The sequence below is a fragment of the Heterodontus francisci genome, chromosome 36 (genome assembly GCF_036365525.1).
Source record: "Heterodontus francisci isolate sHetFra1 chromosome 36, sHetFra1.hap1, whole genome shotgun sequence".
NCBI classification, from domain to species: domain Eukaryota; kingdom Metazoa; phylum Chordata; class Chondrichthyes; order Heterodontiformes; family Heterodontidae; genus Heterodontus; species Heterodontus francisci.
In genome coordinates this window covers 24,018,849-24,042,552 of record NC_090406.1, presented here as the reverse complement: position 1 = coordinate 24,042,552, position 23,704 = coordinate 24,018,849, and the positions used below count along the sequence as shown (strand labels likewise).

The 23,704-nt window shown below is 39.3% G+C and overlaps 1 protein-coding gene across 9 annotated transcripts in view; it reads right to left on the bottom strand.

The window, feature by feature from the left end:
• LOC137351668 (transcription factor 4-like) overlaps positions 1-13,199 on the bottom strand; it is a 143,576-nt gene extending 130,377 nt beyond the window's left edge. For 2 of the 9 annotated variants that reach the window (XM_068016353.1, XM_068016358.1), the window contains exons 1-3: positions 12,715-13,195; positions 11,962-12,056; positions 11,357-11,429 (exon numbers count right to left, since the gene is read on the bottom strand). In XM_068016353.1, coding sequence (XP_067872454.1) covers positions 11,357-11,429; positions 11,962-12,036 — 148 coding nt within the window. In that variant the 5' untranslated portion in view covers positions 12,037-12,056; positions 12,715-13,195. Of the gene's footprint in view, positions 1-11,356; positions 11,430-11,961; positions 12,057-12,372; positions 12,393-12,714 lie in introns of those variants that run through there. The other 7 variants (XM_068016359.1, XM_068016362.1, XM_068016361.1 and 4 more) reach the window with 7 other exon arrangements.
• Between the last annotated feature and the right edge of the window lie 10,505 nt (positions 13,200-23,704).

Here is a 23,704-nt window from a genome sequence, read left to right as displayed (position 1 = left end):
CAAAACAAAAAAAAACGGTTTGGTCTGGAAGTATACAATCGCTATGAGTACACTAAACACAAAGTTACTTCATGAAAGATCTAAAAGATAGATATTTAATGTAGATCTTCATTTAAGTATATAAGCCAAATAATATATTAAAAGCCTTATTTACTTTACAGCACCAGTCACTCCCGTTCTGGGTTTTCACATAGGTCGTGCACATTCGTTTACTGTTGACTTATCTATTTCTATGAACAGATTTTAGAACAGATTCTTTCTATGCCATGTCTATAGGATCAACAATAGATGTACATCATAGTAAGCAGACTGAGAGAGAAGAATCACACATCACTACTCCATTCATGGTCACAGCTTAGACAAAACAAAAGAAAAAGCCTTAATGATTTTGAAGACCAATCTTTAACCTTGAAAATTAATCTTACAATTTACAGTAAATTGCAACTTTACTATTAAAAATGCAGATAACATATTTACATTTTATTTGACCAAGACCTTGATGAATACTGCACTAGTTTTGTTGACATTGCCAATAGGACCAGTTTCCCAACTGCATATCTACTAGCCACCCTCAAAAAAAAACTGAATTGCGGATTTAGAATTAGTTAATGCTCTAAACACAAAACTAATTTTAACATACTTTATACAGATTTAAAAAACAAAATGGCAGGCACATGGTCATATTTGGCCCCTCCATTGTTACAAATGGCGAGATTTCTTAAAACTCATCAGAAACTTATTAATTGCTGGCATAGATGATCTTTTCCCATCCAGTTTCACATCAAACTGAAGAAAGTGATTTACTGGGTTAGGAGCATTTCCTCATGTAACGTTTTCCTAAAACTGAGCAGCTTTTCATTTTACAAGTACATATTTTAGCTCCATTCCAATAAATTTTCAGAAACATCTTTAAGAGCTGTAAACTCCACGACAGTAATTTTAGTCTTGACTGATTTATTAACAGGTTTCAGTTAGAGGTAATTTATGCCAGCAGTCTATTCTGAGCTGCATTACTATTATAGCAAGATTGAAAAATAATGCAAAACTAATACAGTTTTAGACCAATTTACTGACTACTGAGCAATTGATGATTCCAGAGGATGCAGATTGAACAGCAATTGAGCTGTCATTTGGACCCCATCGAAAAATCAGCAGTGTTGGTCTGAGTGTTTACAGTTGAGGCTCCTTTATAACTGCATAGCCATACACTTAACAGCCATATCTAAAAAAGACAGTCACAAAAGTACATTTTAACAAATTCATCCAAGTTAGCTTCTCTCCACCCCACCCCCTCCAAAAAAAAAATCAATTTAGGAAATGTGTATAACCATTTCACACAAAATAATTGGTACTGCAGGTTTTCAAAAAAAACATTGACAAAAAAGGAGCAATCCTAGATTTAGGGCAATAATCAGTTTCTAGAACTTAATGCTACTGAAAAAGGTGGCTTTTTTGAATGTTGCATAAAGCCAGAACTAGGTTGGATGGGAGGAAATGGCTGTTTTCCCAGAGAAAAGCTGATTCACTAAATTCCTTCAAGCGTTAGTCCTGTTTCTGGCTGAGGTGGAGGTTACCTCTTACAAAACAGAGGTGCTGGATAACATTCATCAGGGCTAGTTTTCACCTAAAGGTGTGAGAGAGGAATTGTTCAGATTTTTTTCCCCCCTCATTGGGGGTCTGGGTTTTTCCCATATGTTTTTTCACCTCTTCAAAGAGGTTACACATCTTTGAGGTGGAGTGGGGTCTGTATTTATTGGGATGCACAAGCAATGCTTTTGTGTGGAACATTCGGAATGAACTAGCCATTCTTTTCCTGTGCATCATGGTTGGATGTTCGATGATTATACGGATTAAACATCAAGGTACAATGTTATGTCTTCAAAAATATAAAGATCAGTCCCTGCTCCTTTGAACTCTTAGGCCACCAGCATCACCAGAATTGAGGCCTAAATTTAAACTTTCAGCTCAGTGATGCTGATACAATCTCATTAAAGCTACAAAACAGCTCCTAACATCAAATTATCTGTATTATTGTTAGCTGTATACCAAAACATTTTAAATACCGAAACAATGGACTCCCCATAACATTGCACATGGTGATTTAGAGATAGAGATAATGCTGGAGCAAAAAGGGGTTGAGACAAAAAAAAGGTTATGGAGGTTTAAGTAGAAAGTTTGAGAAGCATGCTGAAAGCTGGTAAAGTGTGTTCTTTTTTGCTGGCATGCAACTTCCCAGGATGTTTCACTTCTCATACATGATAGATGAATGCTCAATGTAAAACTTACCATTTACCAATGCTAAGCATCCTAGGATTTAAAAAAAAAATCCTATCTACAAGTCTTTTTTTTTAGGTAATGGGATTGAAGTCTTCTCAAAATAGTTTTTGATGATTTGGCTGAAAGACCAGAGTTAGGAGCCAACTTTCAGCGGATAGTTGAAAAGTCTTTGATGTTTTTCTTCAGAAATGGTTATTTCAGCCTAGACAACACAGCTCGTTGTCAGGCCAAGCTAGTCAGTGGCCCCATAGGAATGACACCTGTTGTCTGGCACCGAGCACGGAGGCAACACTGGGAAGCCATCAGGTGAATAGTGAGTAATCCAGAAAATGAAACATTTCAAGGTCTTGTGACAAATCTTCACCTTAAAGTCAATTGAAAATTAGTCTTAGACTGATTTTACATTCGTTTCATGCCGTGCTAGTGCCGCAAGCTCCCGGCACGCAAGTCTCGAGGCAACCTCAAGATAAACTTACCAGATTTGCAAACGTCAGAAAATTCTGATTTTTAAATAACAATGGGTTTTCAACACAGTCTGCCTTAAAATAAATGCGGCAAAACTTATGTTAAGATTGCTGCTGGCTGCATGCAGCAGGAGTCAGTGGTACAGCAAATCTAGTCTGACCATATCTCATTATTGGGAACAGAGGTGCCAAATTCCATCAGATGTGATTTGCCAATATTCCCATTTTCCAAAAATTCTTTAAATTCGCTTTTACAAAAATTTCTCAAAAAAGGTAGATAGCACCAAAAACAATTTCATTTCAGTTCACTTTTCTTTCTCCCAAAAATTGCACCATCACTGCACAACATCAACAGGGAGAAGGCACTAAAAGCTACTCAGGATTAGTTTCTGCATTGATGCCAAGTTATTCAATACCTTGTGAACCCATACATGTGTGAAATAAGTATAACAATCTAATATAGTGTATAAATGTCATTAAAAAGGAATGTCTACATCAAAAAAACAAACTTGAGGGGACGAATTTAATACATTTTATTTTATGGGCAATTGAAGTGAACAGATAGATTTCACCTACATAAAACAGTGCAAAACATGTTTCTGAACTTTAAAAGCTGCTCAAATCATTCATATTAGACATATATTTTTCCATATCCTTGAGAATGTCACTTTAAGTTAAACAAAACAAAATGCTCGCAAAACTATTTATAGCCAACATAAAACCAGGAAAAAGCTCATAAATGATAAATAGATCCCATTGTTCCTGTTTACTCAGAAATTGGTAAATGTTTTGGGTAGTCAGGAAGATTAATTCTGTAGAGGTACCCTTTTTTAAAAAAAAAAGAACCAGGAAGTCTGGAGGCCCACTTGAAAGCATTCTAACAATGGGGACACAGTACTGGTTCAAACATGTTGAAACTTCTTGAACCTGCCCCTATACAGGCATTTGTCTTTGCCAACCACCATTTTACATGTTTAAGCCTCTGCAAATTAAACAGATGAACAAAGGAGGTGTGACAGTTAAGAACATTACAAGCTTGTTTTTTCAGTGAGCAATTACATTTTAAAGCATTTAGATTTGTGCCCATTAACTTGAGTCGGGCTGAAGCCTTTCCAAAAGCACAAGCTACGACTAAAATTGTAACTCGCCTAAAGCCACCTATTCCATTCTCTCAACATCCCTAGACAATCTATTTTGCAGTAAAAGGTAACCTCTACAGTATCACTTACACAAAACAAAATCCAGGGTTTCAGTACAAAAACCTGCAATATTTGTCCATCAGCAACTCAAGAAAAACCTAACTTACAATTTATCGGTAAGTTATACGTCAACTTTGAAGTTTGTCAAAGTTCCCAGGTGGCCTAATGAACTACTTTCACATTTTTGACCATTAGTTATTTTCTAACAGGAGAGAACATTAAAACTGTCATCAACATTCAGGTGCCATTTGGCAGAGTTCTGCTTTCTCCTGACAGCAGTGTAAATCAGTGCTGCTGGCTTGCACAAGTTCTAAAAGCTGATACGACTCTCAGACAGTGCCTGGTGTATACCTGCCATATAAACATATTATAGGATACTGCAACACATTAATGGGGTCTAATATGCTTTGCTGAAGTAAAGGATGTTTTAGCAATGCTGAAGTGCAGGTAGTTTGTTCATGCTTTTTTTTTTTTGCCTCTCAGCCTTTTAACAATCTCTTGCTTGGATTTGGATTTGGTAAATAAAAAGATCAGAGCATCAAATTTTGTTCATAGGGTCCAAAGGGAAGAAAATTGGCAATACAACAAAATGCAGATATTGAACCCAGACCTGAAAGCAATATAATGGTGTTTCTCCAAAACAGACTAAATTTTAAGTTTTAAAACAGACACCAGGTTTCCCTCAACAGAAAAGACATATTAAGAGGTTTCTGTACAAAAATACCAGTAAGACCATTTGAACATAGTACAAGGCCTAACATACAAGTTGAACTTATAATAAAAACAGAAAGTGCTAGAAATACACAGCAGGTCAGGCAGTGTCTGCGGAAAGAGAAGCAGAATTAACGTTTCAGGTCCATAACCCTTCATCAGAACTGATGAAAGGTCACTGACCTGAAACGTTAACTCTGCTTCTCTCTCCACTGATGCTGCCTGACCTGCTGAGTATTTCCAGCACTTTCTGTTTTTATTTCAGATTTCCAGCATCTGCAGTATCTTGCTTTTATTTTAGAACTTATTTATATCCTATGCTGCTTTAAGTGTAAGTTAGGCTTCTTTGAAAAGAAGAAAACACATCACAGTCATATTTGATTGCTACTGATTTATAGCAGCAACTCTGGGATTAAAACTGCTCTTCATTCAAAGGTTACTTACTTCACCTAGCATTTTTTAAAAATAAAAGATAAACTTCAAATTTCAGTAGATCATACTGTCCTCTTCATATTTCAGCACTAAAATACAAAGCAAGACAGCAGTGGTAACAGGATACTGCCATCAGGTTTTTCTTCCTGGCTGCGGGTGGGGTGAGCTGTCAACCCACCCATACAGACCAGTCATACTCCATTAATGTTTGAACACCCTGGAAGCCAGAAAACGAAAGTGACTCTTGCAACATTTAAATATCTAGTTATTTCTCAGTTGCAACTGATGCCCTGAATTGCATCACTCATTATAAACATGGTGGACTTCAGGGCATTAGCCGAGCCAACGCATTTCAGGAGTGTCACACAGGAGAAGTTGCGCTGCAGTCACATCAATTTCTGATTCTGGCAAATCAAACTTCAAAATCTGAAATTCCATGTTATTTTTGTTTTTTTGGTACTAGTCAGCATTCTGTCTTTATGATTGAATATTCCTATAGATGTACCCATTATCCATCTATAAGGAATCCAAGCATCAGGAGTTAAAATCATATGTTAAAATAAGTAAAACATGCAATGTTTCTTTCCTGACACCACACATTTTGAAAGGGATGAAAGTTCAACAGTTGCTGAGGTGATACAGTAATCAAAGAAACACACTAGGAATGTTTATTTAAGAATCACTTAAATGGGTCAGACAAAAGGGTTTGAATTGAGGTGTTACTGGTGATTAGATGAGATAAGTGTGAAACTATTAGCCTTTTTGTCTCAGCTCTGCCTGTGTTATTTCCTGCACAAAGAATCCCAGGGGAGTGCCCTGCATTACCCCTGAAACTTCACCCAGGGACATTTCTCGCTGGGAAACCAATAGTAAGGCAAGAGAACTAAACATAGACCATATGAGAAGCAATTCACAAAAACAAACTATGGTTTCTGTAGAAACTGGAGAACAGAATACTCCATCAGCTGTTAATTATTTTCAACTGCAGAACGAGCCCAGCTTGAAGCTGCTATATTGCATTCTTGGTTTCCTCACTATGGTTTATAGAAATGTGCACACCACTTAAAAGTTTGCTTACTAATTCCATTCAAAATTTCAAAAAGTATTCAATGCAATTAAAATTCAAGGATATGTCAAAATAGATTTTAAAAAACCTCAAGCATTTATATACAGTAGTGTCCTTTAACTTAGAAAAACATTTATAAGCACTTCAAATGGCAAAAGGAAACACAAATGCCAAGCCAAAAAGGGAGAGATTACGAGGGGTGACCAAAAGCTTGGCCAAAGAGGTGGGGTTTAAAAGTGGGTCTTAAAAGGAAATGGAGATACTTAGAATGGGAATTCCAGAGTATGGGGCCTAAGCAGCTAAGGCACAGCTGCCACTGGTGGTCAAAGGGAGTAGGGACTCAGCTCCTTTACAGCTAACTGCAAACATGTGCTAAACAGCAAGGGGGGGAAAAAAGCTGAGTTTTAAAAGCACATGGAAATATTGTCTGCATACATTTGCATCTTACTTTTGGAAGCTGTCCTATACATAACAACTCCAGCTTTAAAAAAGGCATCTAGCTCCCAATGTCGAAGTTTAGATCAGAGTAACCAAATGAATAAACCAAACAGATCAACCTTTAAATGTCAAAAAGTTGCTGAAGCACTTTCCTTTTTTAAATATTTTAAAAATAGAACTTTACAAGAATTGTGTGCAATAATTGCACCGGCTTTTAATATGGACAGTGCAGGGCAACTCCAATGTAAACTTTTAGGCACTCACCTCTAACTTACACAGAAGTGCCCCATCACTATCTGAATATAGAAAATGCAGTAATAATTCTGAATGCTTAGTCATGTGACAATTTTAAAATTCCTTCTTCCTATCACATGGATAGTTAGTTATTGCTCATCCATAAGTTAACTTGTGCAATGACTAACATGTAATAGCAAGCTCAGATGAGGCCAAAAAATGCACAAGATCAAAATTGCTGGTCAATGCAGAAAGAGTTTTAAAAAACCACCATTAAAACACCAGAAATATATTGTACAGGAACTGTATTTTAGCCTGTGATTCAACCTCACAGGTTTTGATGACTTTCACTCATGTGGTTTAAGAGCCTGTTGGAGTCCCTCATTTTAGGTAGCCCTACAATACAATGGGCCACAAGAGCACATCACTAATGCCTCATCAACCTATATGTAGTCCACATCAAAGGCATTCCCAGCTTCACATTCTAGTTCTAAAAACAAGACTGATTTCAGCTATGAAAACATGTTTATGTGAGAAACATCAAAGGCAAGTTAGGTACTGTAATTAGAATTTCTGACGCCTTTTCAGTAATAAGTTGAAGAAATATTTTCAGTATAAAAAAAAACTGTGGTAAAAACGGGGTGGGGGAAGCAATTCAGGATAAGCTTATAACTATGAGAAATACACGAGATTCAAAGCATCAGCTCTAAAGAGTCCATCAGGACACATATTCTTGCACTGCATAACTTCAGTTTTTCTTCCATTATGATATTTATCACTTGTTTTGCTTGCAAAGCTCCCTATGTTTCTGCTGTAATTATGTTTTTCTATAAAAACTTCAGTAATATTGCAATCTTTCATTCTTGAAGTGTTTCCATTTGCCACCACAGAGATTAAAGAAAACATTTATAAAATATCCATAAATTATGAACATAGATACACCCATGAATAATTTCATGACATGGGTCAATCTGGGAACTGTAAGTCACACATTCTAAAATTACAATTTACCTCACACCCACACAAAAACAAAACAAGCTGCCCCATAGAGCAAATATCACTAACATGAAGAGAATCATGCTGACCCAAAAACAATTAATACTGAGCCCTAGGTGTTGCAGATTTTCACATTTCAAAGCCTCATTGGTGCATGCGCAACTACTATACAAGACTGCCTACCAATTTGATAAACTTATACAGGAAATCTAAACTTATAACAACGATTTGCATTCATATAGCACCTTTAAAGTAGTAAGACATCTCAAGGAATGTTAACAAAATCAGACACTAAAACCACATAAAAGACAATATTAGGGCAGATGACCTAAAGCTAGGTCAAAGAGGTAAGTTTTAAAGGAGTGTTTTAAAAATGAGGAAAGAGAGGTAGAAAGGTTTAGGGAGAGAATTCCAGAGCCGAGAGCCTCAGCAGCTGAGGGCATGGCCACCAATGGCGGTGTAATTAAAACCAGCGATGTGCAAGGGGCCAGAATTGGAGGAGCGCAGCTACTTCAGAGGGTTGTAGGGCTGGTGGAGGTTAGAGAGATAAGGAGGGGCAAGATTACAGAGGTATTTGAAAACAAGGATGAGAACTTTAAATTTGAGGCTTTGCTCAATCGGGAGCCCACATAGGTCAGTGAGCACAGAAGGTGATAAGTGTACAGGACTTTGTGAGTAAGGATATGGGCAGCAGACTTTTGTGTGAGCTTAAGTTAATCAGTGTAAAAGATGGGAGACCCGCCAGGAATACATTGGAATAAGTCAAGTCTGGAGGTAACAAAAGCATGGATGAGAGTTTCAACAGCAGATAGTAGGTAAAGGCAGAGTTAGGCAATATTACAGAGATGGAAAGCAGTACAATACCCAATAAAAGCATGGGTTAGTTCAAAAATTAATATGAGATTTGAATGTTGCACAAAGACTTGTAGTTTAACCTGGTCTTGCATGGAGGACCACAAAAACATTAAAACTAATGGTTTATACATTATTTGTTTATTTATTGATACAACACTGAAACAGGCCCTTCGGCCCACCATCAACCACCCATTTATACTAATCCTATATTCCTACCCCATCCCCGCCTTTACTCAATTCCCCTACCACCTACCTATACTAGGGGCAATTTATAATGGCCAATTTACCTATCAACCTGCAAGTCTTTGGCTGTGGGAGGAAACTGGAGCACCCAGCAAAAACCTACGCGGTCACAGGGAGAACTTGCAAACTCCGCACAGGCAGTACCCAGAATTGAACCCGGGTCGCTGGAGCTCTGAGGCTGCAGTGCTAACCACTGCGCCGCCCATACTGTACAATATTGGTAACCACCATAATATTCTCCTCTAATTCATGGATCGACTAACAATAATGAAGCGATGCAGTAATTACAGAGTACAGTCCATCAGAAATTGGCAACAGAGGCTACTGAAAGTTAAATGGACAAGGTGGCTATCTTACAAAGTGCCATTATGAAAAGTGCACTATACTGGAAACCAATCTAAAGTGTGAATCAAGTATAGAATGTTTTATGACCACTTAAGCCAATTTGAAAAAACTGTAATATCAAGCGAGTGAAAAACTGCAGTAAACCACGAAATTGCATTCTTCAATCTTATAAAAAATTTACACTATGTGTTGCAGTTGAGAAGAACAGCTAAATATACTAATTCAATCTGTAACAAAAATGTAATATGCTGGAAAAATTCTTCCTTTTGCAAAGAACCTCAAAGCACAGCTACAATGTTAAAAACTAACAATTTAAAATTTACGAACAGTATAAGTATTTTAATACAACAACAGATGCAGTGCAGGGAACTAGAGGCTGTAATTCAATCGCTGGATTCAACAGGCTTTCATAAACTCTTCAAGCTTTCCTGTTTTGGTTCAAGACATCAGCCAAAAATTCTGACTGAATTACATCTGTCGCAACGTCACTTTTTTATGTGACTCCAGCTTGTTTTTTCTCCCCGGGGTGGCGGGGAAGACATTTGAGTTTTAAGGTTGGAGAAAGAGGAGTATGACATCACAGGTTTACTCCAGTCAGTGGCAGTTTTAGTAAACATGTATGCCAGTTAACTTACAATGACTATTCATGTTAAGCTACATTTTACTGTTTAAAAGTAAATCATTCAGCTGTTATTAAATTCAAAAGCATGATATTTCTTGCATCCCCTCTTTTATTTTAGGAGGGAAAAGGACGGCAATAAAATCTCCATGGGAAGGTTTATTTCAATTGTGCTGCTGTAACATTATATAACTGGAGGGGTTTGTAAGACTTCAGTAAAAGTTCCCCAAGGAAGTTATTCTTCCACCCCACTCCTCCCATGCCTGTAAACCATAAATCCAAATCTGGAATGTGATTAAAGATAAAGACTCAATATTCCTTACAGCAGAAAACAAATTTACACATCTGCAATTACCTACATCCAAAAAGACAACTTTTTACACTTCTGCTACACACTTCTCAACACAAAGTAATTTCATAGAAATATTCTAAAATGTGTTATTTAACTGGATTTAAAAAAAAAGAATTTATGAACTGTTATTTAAAGTTTTTTTTTAAAAAAAAGTGTTGTCTCCACTTTAATCATGACATAACTTATTACTCTGCATGTTGTGGAAATACGAGTTTAAAAATATGTAGAACTGGTTGACTATGGGGGAAAATTATGTCTATACATAGTTTGTAGATTAAAGATGGGTTTTCAGTTCAGGCTCCATAAATGATTAATGCAATAAATACTGTCCTGGACAGCGATGCCCACATCTTATGAATGAATAAAAAAAAGATAGCACTGCAATGAACTCGTAGGTTTTTTTTTTAAATTGTAGGTTTACATTTTTGGATTCACTCAATTTTAAAGCCAGAAACACAAGAAAGTGAGACATCGATCTCAATTTTGTGCACACATGATGGTTACTACTGTAAATGTGCAACCATTAACATGGAGATCAATCATCTTGCATTGTGCCAGTGATGTTGAAAGACAAAATACACCAATATCAAGACACAGAATGCATCATGCTCAATACAAACTTTGAAGCTATTCCAGAGATATATACATATTTGCATACATAGATCTAAACTATGAATCAGATGAAATGCCCATAGGTTACCCAAAAAAATTGCCGTTTCTACTAGAAGAGCAGATGTTTTGACCACTATCCGAAATCTAGCTCAAGAGTGAAAATCTCTGTTGATGTTGGATTTTATCCAATTACATGGCAAAATTATCAGGAAAAAGCCACATAATTCCTATGATTATCTTTTTTTGGTTCAGCAAACCATTGCTTCTTTTTATTACTTCAGTAAAACCCCTCAGGCTGCTTTCCAAGATACCTTACTCCATTTCACATTCGTCACTGATTTTCCAACTATGAATAACTATGCAAATTATTTTTAATATAGATTTAAAGACTTAAAACAGAACCAGTTCTACTTACAACCTCCACACCAATACAGATCCAGAGTGTGAAGATATAAGTGATGCCACAATACAACATTCACATCTATACAAACACAAAACATAAACAGACTGTACCTGTTCCACCAAACTGGTTACTTCCTAATGTGGTTGGTCGATTCTTTCCATTAGATGCGGGCGGTGAGAACATCTAAGAAATAAAAAGAATTAAAAAAAAGTGTCATGAATAAAAAGATTTTACAAACACAATTTTTCCACCAAGTCAGTTTGAAAAATTGTGCTTTTTTTAAAAAAAAAAGAATATTTTGATTATCTAAATTCATTAAAACCACGACCAAACTCGCAAATTTCACACTAGTTCCAGTGTTTGCCTAAGAACTCAGTCTCAAAAACTGCATCATTTGCTCCATCTAATGATTGCATTTGGACTACCATCTTGCAGCAACAATTCTTAGGATTGAACATTATATAAAAAGTACTCTCAAAACAAAAGATTGCCAAGTACATACATTACTGGAGCTCTTTCTGACAGTGTCAGCGCTGTCTCGTTAATGGCTTTTTACAGAAACTCCCCACCTTGGAGTCGTTGTATACTTGTATAAAAAAGCAACACGAAAACTAGCTACTCTAAAGTGGTTATTTATCGCGTAATTACATTAAAAACAGAGATCCTGCAAAGAAATATCGGTCACAAATAGATGGTTCACCGCCATAATCCTTACCGCACTGAAATCCAGCAAGTCGCTGAGTTCTTTGTCCGTCCCTATGGCTGCCATTCGCTGCTGCTGAGGATTCATTTTGACAAATTAAAACACCCCTAAAGAAAGGTTAAAAAAAATGGAAAGCAAACCTTACTAGCCTGGATTTGACGTGATGTTAATCACGAGAATCTAAATAGCCTTGTCGAGTTAAGACAAAAAGCGATTTGACAATCATTTAAAACAAAACCAAGCAACAACAAGTGCAAGAACAAGACCAGTTTTAAAAAAATAAACACTCGCCCGAAATCATAGATGGATTGGGACAAAATGGGAAAAAAAAGACAGCCAACTTGACTTGGGAGATCAAATATATATATATATATATATATATATAAATAAAAAGTTTATGGGAAACGATCCGGCCAAAATTACCTCAGCTTCTTGCAGACTGAATTCATTCCATTAATTCAATCCTAAACCATTCGAGTCAAACAAAATTTTGGGCATGTGCGCCCCTCGCTCCCAGAGAGTGGCCGCAACAACTTCAGACATAAAAGCAGCAAATTCACTTCTTCCCACAGGGAAGCCCAGGCACTTTAAAGCAGGGAGACCGACTCACAATCGCTCCCGACTCAACCAACTGCTCGCCGAAGGATTACAACGTCCAGATTTTTTTTAAAAACTTAATTTGCACCAATACCCGAGGGCGCACACACTCACTCCCAGACACAACTTTCTGCTCCGTAACAATAAAAGTACATGCCGTTTGTTTACCTCTTCGCTGAGCATCCGAAAGTCAACATTAAATGGAAGGGAAGCAGAACTCAAGCGACCTCCGAAGCTGCAAAATTTGTCCGCCTTTTCCCAACAGTTGGATATCCCCGCAAACTTTAGAGACTACAGCCGATTGCAATGCTCACAAATACTGCTACACTGTAACAAATGCATTCCCAGCGGCCGACATATTTACCCTCTTCAACATTAGCACATTGTAACGACGGCGAGATATCCATGCGCCAACATCCGGGGGCTCATCCAAACTACTTCAAAATAACAAAATCCGCGATTTGCCGCAGCTTCCGACCTTGCGCGAACTCCACGGAAAATCCCGTGGCGGCGGGCAGCTAAAAGCGGCGCTGCGAGCGGGGCTTTGGGCGAAAGGCGCGCCGATCTGTGCGGGGACAATATCGCGCGTAGGTGGACGGCGGGCGTCTCGAGCGCGGCTGTTGCCCTTTGAGTGACGGATGGAATGGTCGCACAGCGCGCCCGGCCAATCAGGAGCCACCGGGCACTGATGGATACGGTGCGGGGCGGCGGGGCAGCCAATGGGAGGCCGCCGCGCGCTGCTATTGGCCGCGGCGCCTCCCGCTCCCGCCCTCTGGCGCTCGCAGACGGCGTGAGGCTGATTCATGGACAGTGAGAGGGTGGGATAGAAAAAAAAGAGGGGCGGGGGGAAATGCGGTAATACTGGCCTGATAACACACTACTAAAAAAAAAATGCACCTTTATTATAAGTGATTGCCCAAGGCGAAATGTTTCCGCGTCCTAATCGCTTCATGCTGAAGTGTGTTTGCGAAGTGCCTCTTCGGAGGGTTAGTGCAACCCGGGCAAAACCAAAACTGAATTGGATATTTCACAGGAAAGGCGAACGTAGTTCGATAGAACGAGACTTTGGAATGGCAGTGATGTCATCATTTTACTGGAGGGCTTCCAAGTCTCCTCAAATGTCCTGCTACTGAGAAATGAGACGTAGCAGCGTCGAGCGGAGCCTGGGCCAAACCAAATTGTGAATTAAGTAGCTTCCCCCACCCCCTCCCGCCAGTCAAATCTTCAATAATCTAAAATGCCTAGTAAAACAGGAGATTTTGCAACACGGGACAATGAGAGGACAACTCCATTTGCAAAAAGCAACGTTATTTTTCATATATATATATATATATATATATACTTACTTGTGGTCTGTCTCTGCAATAGACCGAACTTCCTTGGTTTCTGAATCAGCTTGTGCGCAAAGTATAGGTTTAGTTTACATAGAGCATGCAAGTTTTATATATACAAAAATAACTATAACATAACTAAGTGTTATTGACTCGAGTATTGTCAGACAATAACACTTTATGCTTTCATTGCTGAAATGTGTGTTCAAATCTAATTCAGACCCTAGAGATAAAACTTTTAGGATTACAGGAAATAGGAACAGGAGTAGGCCATTCGGCCCATCGAGCCTGCTCTGCCATTCAAACAGACCGTGGCTGATCATCTACTTCTATGCCAATTTTCCCCACTATCCCCCTATCCCTTGATGTTGTTAGTATTCAGAAATCTATCAGTTTCTGGCTTGAACACACTCAATGATTGAGCTTCCACAGCCCTCTGGGATAGAGAATTTCATAGATTTGATCTGAGTAAAGAAATTCCTCCTCATCTCAGTTTTAAATGGCCTGGCCTTTATTCTGAGATTGTGTCCCCTTGTTCTAGACTCACCAGCCAGAGGAAACATCCTGTCAACATCCACCCTGTCACATCCTGTAAGAATTTTGTAAGTTTCAATGAGATCACCTCTCATTCTTCCAAACTCTAGAAAATACAGGCCCAGTTTCTGCAATCTCTCCTCATAAAACAATCCCACCATCCCAGGGATTAGTCTGGTGAACCTTTGTTGCAATCCCTCTATGGCAAGTGTATCCTTCCTTAGATAAGGAGACCAAAACTGTACACAATACTCCAGGTGCGGTTTCACCAATGCTTTACATAATTGAAGCAAATACATCTTTACTCCTGTACTCAAATCCCCTTGCAATGAAGGTCAACATATCATTTGCTGCCTTAATTGCTTGCTGCACTTGCATACTAGCTTTTAGTGATTCATGAACAAGGACACCCAAGTCCCTTTGGACATCAACACTTCCCAATCTCTCACCATTTAAGAAATACTCGGCCTTTCTGCTTTTCGTACCAAAGTGGATCACTTCACACTTATTCAAATTATATTCCATCTGCCATGTTCTTGCCCATTCACTTAGCCTGTCCAAATCCCCCCGAAGCCTCCTTGCATCCTCCTCACAACTTCCATTCCCTCCTAGTTTTGTGTCATCTGCAAATTTGGAAATATTACAATTGGTCCCCATATTCAAGTCATTTATATGGATTGTAAACAGCTGTGGCCCAAGAGCTGATCCTTGTGCAAACCCAATAGTAGGAGCCTGCCATGCTTAGAATGACCCATTTATTCCTACTCTGTGCTTTCTGTCTGTTAATCAATTCTCAATCCATTGCAATATATTACCCCCAATCCCATGTGCTCTAATTTTGTTTACTAACGTGCTGTGTGGGACCTTATCAAAATCCAAATACACCACATCCATTGGTTCTCCTTTATCTATGCTACTGAGATTCAGGCTACTAGGCTAGATGGGATTGAGGTTCACAAGGAGGAGGTGTTAGCAATTTTGGAAAGTGTGAAAATAGATAAGTCCCCTGGGCCAGATGGGATTTATCCTAGGATTCTCTGGGAAGCTAGGGAGGAGATTGCAGAGCCTTTGTCCTTGATCTTTATGTCGTCATTGTCGACAGGAATAGTGCCAGAAGACTGGAGGATAGCAAATGTTGTCCCCTTGTTCAAGAAGGGGAGTAGAGACAGCCCTGGTAATTATAGACCTGTGAGCCTTACTTCGGTTGTGGGTAAAATGTTGGAAAAGGTTATAAGAGACAGGATTTATAATCATCTTGAAAAAAATAAGTTCATTAGCGATAGTCAGCACGGTTTTGTGATGGGTAGGTCGTGCCTCACAAACCTTATTGAGTTTTTCGAGAAGGTGACCAAACAGGTGGATGAGGGTAAAGCAGTAGATGTGGTGTATATGGATTTCAGTAAGGCGTTTGATAAGGTTCCCCATGGTAGGCTATTGCAGAAAATACGGAAGTATGGGGTTGAAGGTGATTTAGAGCTTTGGATCAGAAATTGGCTAGCTGAAAGAAGACAGAGGGTGGTGGTTGATGGCAAATGTTCATCCTGGAGTTTAGTTTCTAGTGGTGTACCGCAAGGATCTGTTTTGGGGCCACTGCTGTTTGTCATTTTTATAAATGACCTGGAAGAGGGTGTAGAAGGGTGGGTTAGTAAATTTGCGGATGACACTAAGGTCGGTGGAGTTGTGGATAGTGCCGAAGGATGTTGTAGGGTACAGAGGGACATAGATAGGCTGCAGAGCTGGGCTGAGAGATGGCAAATGGAGTTTAATGCGGAAAAGTGCGAGGTGATTCACTTTGGAAGGAATAACAGGAATGCAGAGTACTGGGCTAATGGGAAGATTCTTGGTAGTGTAGATGAACAGAGAGATCTTGGTGTCCAGGTGCATAAATCCCTGAAGGTTGCTACCCAGGTTAATAGGGCTGTTAAGAAGGCATATGGTGTGTTAGCTTTTATTAGTAGGGGGATCGAGTTTCGGAGCCACGAGGTCATGCTGCAGCTATACAAAACTCTGGTGAGACCGCACCTGGAGTATTGCGTGCAGTTCTGGCCACCGCATTATAGGAAGGATGTGGAAGCTATGGAAAGGGTGCAGAGGAGATTTACTAGGATGTTGCCTGGTATGGAGGGAAGGTCTTACGAGGAAAGGCTGAGGGACTTGAGGTTGTTTTCGTTGGAGAGAAGGAGGAGGAGAGGTGACTTAATAGAGACATATAAGATATAATCAGAGGGTTGGATAGGGTGGATAGTGAGAGTCCTTTTCCTCAGATGGTGATGGCAAACACGAGGGGACATAGCTTTAAGTTGAGGGGTGATAGATATAGGACAGATGTCAGAGGTAGTTTCTTTACTCAGAGAGTAGTAGGGGCGTGGAACGCCCTGCCTGCAGCAGTAGTAGACTCGCCAACTTTAAGGGCATTTAAGTGGTCATTGGATAGACATATGGATGAAAATGGAATAGTGTAGGTCAGATGGTTTCACAGGTCGGCGCAACATCGAGGGCCGAAGGGCCTGTACTGCGCTGTAATGTTCTAAAAAAAAAGTAACATCCTCAAAAACCTCCAACAGGTTTGTCAAACATGATTTCCCTTTCACAAATCCATGTTGACTCTACCCAATCATATTATTTTCCAAGTGTTCAGTTATCTCATCCTTTATAATAGATTCCAACATTTTCCCTACTACTGATGTCAAACTAACAGGTCTGCAGTTCTCTGTTTGCTCTCTCGCTCCCCTCTTAAATAGTCGGGTTACATTTGCTGCTTTTCTGTCTGCAGGAACCCTTCCAGAATCTATAGAATTTTGAAATAAAACCACCAATGCATCCACTATCTCTATAGCCACCCCCTTCAATACTCTGGGATGTAGCTCATCTGGTCCAGGGGTTTTATCAACTTTCAATCCAATTAATTATTTGAGTATTATTTCTTTATTGATACTAATTACTTTCAGTTCCTCATTTTTACTAGTCCATAGGTTCTCTAGTATTTCTGGGAGATTTTCTGTGTCTTGCTCTGTGAAGACACACACAAAGTAATTGTTTAGTCTCTTGCCATTTCCTCATTTTCCACCACAAACTCTCCTGTCTCTGCCTGCAATGGACCCACATTCGTTCTTGTTAATCGTTTCATTTTCACATACTTATAGAAGCTTTTACAGTCCACTTATATGTTTCTAGCTAGCTTAGATTCATAATGTGACGCAGTGGTTAGCACCGCAGCCACACAGCTCCAGGGAGCCGGGTTCGATTCTGGGTACTGCCTGTGTGGAGTTTGCAAGTTCTCCCTGTGACCGCGTGGGTTTTCGCTGGATGCTCTGGTTTCCTCCCACAGCCAAAGACTTGCAGGTTAATAGGTAAATTGCCCCTAGTGTAGGTAGGTGGTAGGGAATATGGGATTACTGCAGGGTTACTGTAAATGGGTCGGCACAGACTTGGTGGGCCGAAGGGCCTGTTTCAGTGCTGTATCTCTAAATTAATAATCTCTTTTCCCTTTCTTTATCAGTTTCTTGGTCCTCCTTTATAATAAAAGCAAAATACTTCAGATGCTGGAAATCTGTTGAAAGGTCACTGACCTGAAATGTTAACTTTGCTTCTCTCTCCACAATGCTGCCAGACTTGCTGAGTATTTCCAGCACTTTCTGGTTTTATCTTGGTCCTCCTTTGTTGGACTCCAAATTGCTCCCAATCCTCAGGCTTACCACTTTTTCTGGCGATCTTATACGCCTTTAATCTAATGCAATCCTTAACTTCTTTTGTTAGCCACAGTTGATTCACCTTTCCTATTGGGTTTTTATGTCTTAGAAGAATGTATATTTGTTGTAAACCATGTAATACTTCTATAAATACTAGCTATTGCCTGTCTACCGTCAAATCCAATCCACCATAGCCAACTTGCCTCTTTGTTCAGATTTAAGACCCTAGTTTCAGAATAAACTATATCTCTTTCAAACTTAATGTAGAATTCTATCATAATGTGGTCACTATTTCCTAATGGCTCCTTTACAGCAAGGTTATTAATTAGCCCATTCTCATTGCACAATACTAAATCTAAAATAGCCCTAGTTGGTTCTTCAACATACAGCTCCAGAAACCCATCTTGTATACACTCCAGGAATTCATCCTCCACAACATTAGCGCTAATTAGGTTTGCCCAATCTATAAGTAAATTGAAGTCACCCATTATTAATGTATTGCCCATGCCACATGCAGCTCTAATTTCCTGATTTACACTGTGCCCAACATTAACACTACAGTTTGGTGGCCTATAAACAATTCCCACCAATGTTTGCTGCTCTTTGCTGTTCCTCAGCTCCACCCAAACTGATTCTACATCTTGCCCCTTCAATCTAAAATCCTCTCTCGCTAATGTACTGATCTCATCCCTTATTAACAGCACTACCCCACCTCCTTTTCCCCTCCGCCTATCCCTCCTAAATGACGAATATCCCTGAATATTCAGTTCCCAGTCCTGGTCACCCTATATACACGTTTCTGTAATGGCAATTAAATCGGACCCATTTACCTCTATTTGTACCTTCAAATCATCTACCATGTTGCAAATGCTGTGTGCATTCAGATAGAGTGCCCTTATCTTTGTCTTAATGTTATTCCTCATTTTGTTCCTATTTGATGTTTTCCTTCGCCTTATCTGCCTTCTAATTTTGCTTACTACTTCTCTACTTCCTGTTACCAGTTTTGCTTCCCTCCTATCTGACTTCCCTCTTAGGTTCCCAACACCCTGACAATTTAGTTTAAACCCTCCCCAACAGCACTAGCAAATCTCCCTGTGAGGATGTTAGTCCTGGTCTTGCTAAGGTGCAACCTGTCATCTTGTACAGGTCCCACCTACCCCAGAACAGATCCCAATGCCTCAGAAATCTGATGCTCTCCCTCCTACACCAATTCTCCAGCCACATGTTCAATCAATCAATCCTCCTATTCCTATGCTCAGTAGCACGTGGCACTGGGAGCAAATCTGAGATTACTGCTTTTGAGGTCCTGTTTTTTAATTTCTTTCCTAACTCCCTAAATTCCACTTTCAGGACCTCATCCCTCTTCTTACCTATGTCATTTGATCACAACCACTGGCTGTTCACCTTCCCCCAGAAGAATGTCCTGCAGCCGCTCTATGACATCCTTCACCCTGGCACTGGGGAGGCAACATACCATCCTGGTGTCACATCTGTGGCCGCAGAAACACCTGTCTGTTCCTCTAACTAATCAATCCCCTATTACTATTGCCCTTCCACTCTTCTTCCCCCCCCCCCCCTTCCAGTGCAGCTAAGCCCACCCATGGTGCCACAGACTTGGCTCTTGCTGCACTCTGCTGAGGATCCCTCACCCTCACCAGTATCCAAAATGGAAAACCTTCTCTCAGTGTAAGCTATAAAGGTGCTATTTGAAATTAGGGTTGGTAATCTAAAACAGAAGGAGTAGGCAAAATGCACAAACTTGCCCACAATTTGGCAGTCCCATCTCATACAACAACATGCATTTATATAGCACCTTTAATGCAGAAAATATCTGAGGATACTTCATAGAAAGAAGCAAAAAAAATAAAGATTTCAGAGATGGAAAAATAATTTGGGAAGGTGACTGAAAGTTGGTTGTTGGGATGGTTTTTAAAAGTATGGAGAAGTATAGAGAGGCAGAGGGCCCTCTAAAAAGTAGAACAAAACCAACTGACTGCTAGCAATGGTGGGGTAACCAAACAACAGAATGTACAAGAAGAATTAGGGGACCAAAGAGTGCAGGAATAATATAAGACTAAGGAGGTTGCAGAGATCGGGTGGATGAGGCGGTGAAGGGATTTGATGATGGGGATCTAAAATGTATTGTGTTGGAGTGTATACACATTGCTATGTCAGCTTGGCTCAGTTGGTAGCACTCAAGTGCCTCTGTTAAAAGTGCATAGTTTGAAGCCCAACTCCCAAGAGGATTTAACCAAGGCTAAGATCTCAATGTTGCACTGGGTTGAGTGCTGCCTTATCGAAGAAGTCATTCTTAAATATTAAAGATTCTGTGGCACTATTCAAAGGAGGAAAGGTAGTTCTCCCACTGTTTTGACCACTGTTCTTTCCTGAACTGTCTCACTTACTAAAAACCAGTAACGTGGTTCATCTTGTGTGGAAATTTGCTGTGCATACACTTTCTATCATCCAATAGCACTGCACTTCAAAGTAACTGCTATTCTTGGGCTCGGAATGCTCGATATCTGGCAATGGATGCCCAAAAGGGAGAGTCTTGCATTCTATTAACACTGGCACCCCTTGTGTTAACAAGCACCAATTCAACACAAAAAATGTATTTTAGCAAAAAGGTAAATTAATTGATATGTTGGGAAAAAACAGGTTTTAAGACACTCATTTTGAAACTATCTGCTCTTTTTTCTATTTTGTACAGTGCAATAGTTAGGTTAACAGTGTCTGTTGCTTCACTAACCCAAAGCATTTTGTGCAGCTACTAGATATCGTAGGCATGCTTTACAAATACATAATGGCACCAGAAACTAAAATAGTGACATCTAAAGAAACGAAATCCAAACTGAATTTGTGTGTTGGGTTGCGTCTAAATTCATTTCCTAACTCCAATCTAAGATGCAGTGAGACAGTTCACCTAAGCCTGTCTCAGAATAACTTGGGTTTAACTATTAATAGGTCATTGAGTATCCTGATTTCAAGTACATTGATCCCATCTCTCTGTCTGATACCAGAATATCCTAGAGACATAACTGGTGAAATTCAATAGAAATTTATCATAATTTTGACCTTCGTGATTGGGGATTGCACACTGCAGAGGTGGAAAGTGCCATGATTAACTATGTAATTAATCTCAAAATTCGTTGCCAAGGATGCCCAACTTTTCAGAACAAAGTATACAATAACAAAGAATGTTACAGCACAGAAACATTGAGCCCTTCGTTCGTGCTATTATTCTCCACTTGAACATTCCATTCTCATGCTTGCTCCCCATACCTTTTAATATTTCATTTATAAGGAGTTATTTAATTCACAATTAAAATTATATACAAACTCTACTTCTGTTTGTGGCATACGTTCCAGATTCTAGCCACCCTCTAAACAGCTTTCCCTTTTAATTCAGTTTTAATTTTTTAGCCAGCATTACCATTTGGTAATCACCTTATCATAACCGTTCATAATCTTGAAAATATTGCTTGGGTTATCTGTTAGCCTTCTCAGCTCTAGTGAAAACAGCCCAAACTTCTCAAGTTTGTCTTCATAACTGCAATCCTTCATTCCAGACAAAATCTGAGTGAACGTACATTGCACTTTTTCCATCCTTCCTATACAGAGTATACAAAACTGTCCGATACTTCAACTCCAACCTAACGAAGCTACATCACCCCTACTGGAAGGCCTCCAAAACCAAAACTGGCATCACTCTTGTTTATTTATTCAAGTTAGAAGTAAGTTGCTGTTTTTGTGATGCATTTGAAATTACAAGAAAGAGAAGTTGAATTTGAACTGGCGCTTGACTGTCATTTTGATCAGTTCTGTGGGTTCTAATGAAAGAATTGCAACCATACCTGTGGTGTTTTTGCCACCATTGCAAGCACTAGGAAACTAGTGTCATGCAACTAGTTACAGTTGTGAAATTGGTGTAGTTTGTTGCTATTAGCAAACAATAACATATATTTTTAAAAATTGTTTCTGAAGTTCTTTTTTTTTATGCTTCACTCTGCTCCAAATTAATCCCCCTGCATCAGTCCCATTTGGTACAACGTTGTGGCTTTTTATAAATTGCAGAGTGAGAGTACAGTTTATGTTGTTGTTATCAATTCTGATCAGGATTCTGTCTGGTGTGTCATGCAACTCAGGGTGTGTACACCAACTACCAGATCTGTGTAAGGATTATTGGTAGACTCAATGAATCCATCTCTCTTGAAGGAGGAATAGTGTCCACCATCGCCACCCTATTCAATGTGTTCATCAATGATGTGTTGAATGACATTTTAAGTTGTGGTGTAGAAGCATCTATTCTGAAAGAATTGCTCATCTGTCTTTTTCCAGGTAGTATTGTGTTGTTGATGGGCTAATGTGGTAATTTGATATACTTTGCACATCATCTTAAACAAAAGTCTAACTAGTGGGAGATAAAGATTGATGCTGTCAGGTGTATTATAATGGCTTTGCACTGCTCAAGAGGGGTGTTGAAGGTATTGTTTGGAAGATATAAGGATGTCTATCTCAATTATGGATTCATATTGGTGTCTGGATATCCTCATGGATGCCATGAGCAGGGACGCAGTCCTTCAGGTCTATGCTAAGTAATTGTTCTTTCTATTTTCTGTTCAACGAGATAAGAACCAATGCAGATTAAGCTTGTGATATATAAGACACTTGTCCACACAGTTATCCACGATGGTTCGGAGCTCATAGGCATGCAATGGAAGGGCCTCTTTTTGCCCATGTGCAGAATCCAGTGGTGAAGTAGATATTATATAGGAAAAAAAATCTGCGTTGCAAAGTGTTTCCAACTACAATCAAGCCAAGAACATCATATCTTTATGAGCTGTCCCCTTTCCCCAACACTGAAGGCTTGAATCAGTCCTCTGGTTTAAGGAGCAAGATATATTGCGGGATGAAATGCAGAAGACATTGGTCTGCATTCAGTCAGTACCAAGCTTTCATTGCATTGGTACCAATGAATGCCATTGGAATGAGCTTTGACCTTTGGGTTACATAGACTAAGATTGCCATATTTACACTGGTAAATTATTCTTGTAATAATTAATTCACTGAAGGTAAGTGCTTATTATTAGTATTCCAAAATACTGCACCACAGAAATAATGGGAAGAAGTGTGAGGCCCTGATCCTTATCACAATCAGATCAGTGGGAGGGGGTTGGAAGGAAGGAAGAGTGCTATGTAAGGTTCAATCCTCCCTGTCATATGGACAGTGATAATTGGAAGACAAGTCACCTGGTCTGCTCTCTTCCACCATTTCAGAGCTACCGAGATATGGAAGATATATGTCTGTTGGTTTTTTCAAATAATATGTGATGTACATCACAAGGGGACCTAAGGGGAAGGGAAAAATAACTTAAACTGGAGAATAAAATAGATAAAGATAAAATCAGCCAATTCTGTAACTGATACAAATACAAGTTTGTTTGATACCTGGTCCAATGGAACAGAAAGAATAATACAGCTCCAAGAAGGTCAAGTTTGAGGGGTGAGGGTAGACTCCTGTTGAGCTATGATCTGTTTCTGTATCAGTGACTATTAAGTAACAAAGAGTCTGTCAAACTGCCTTCAGAACTATGCCTTAGCTTT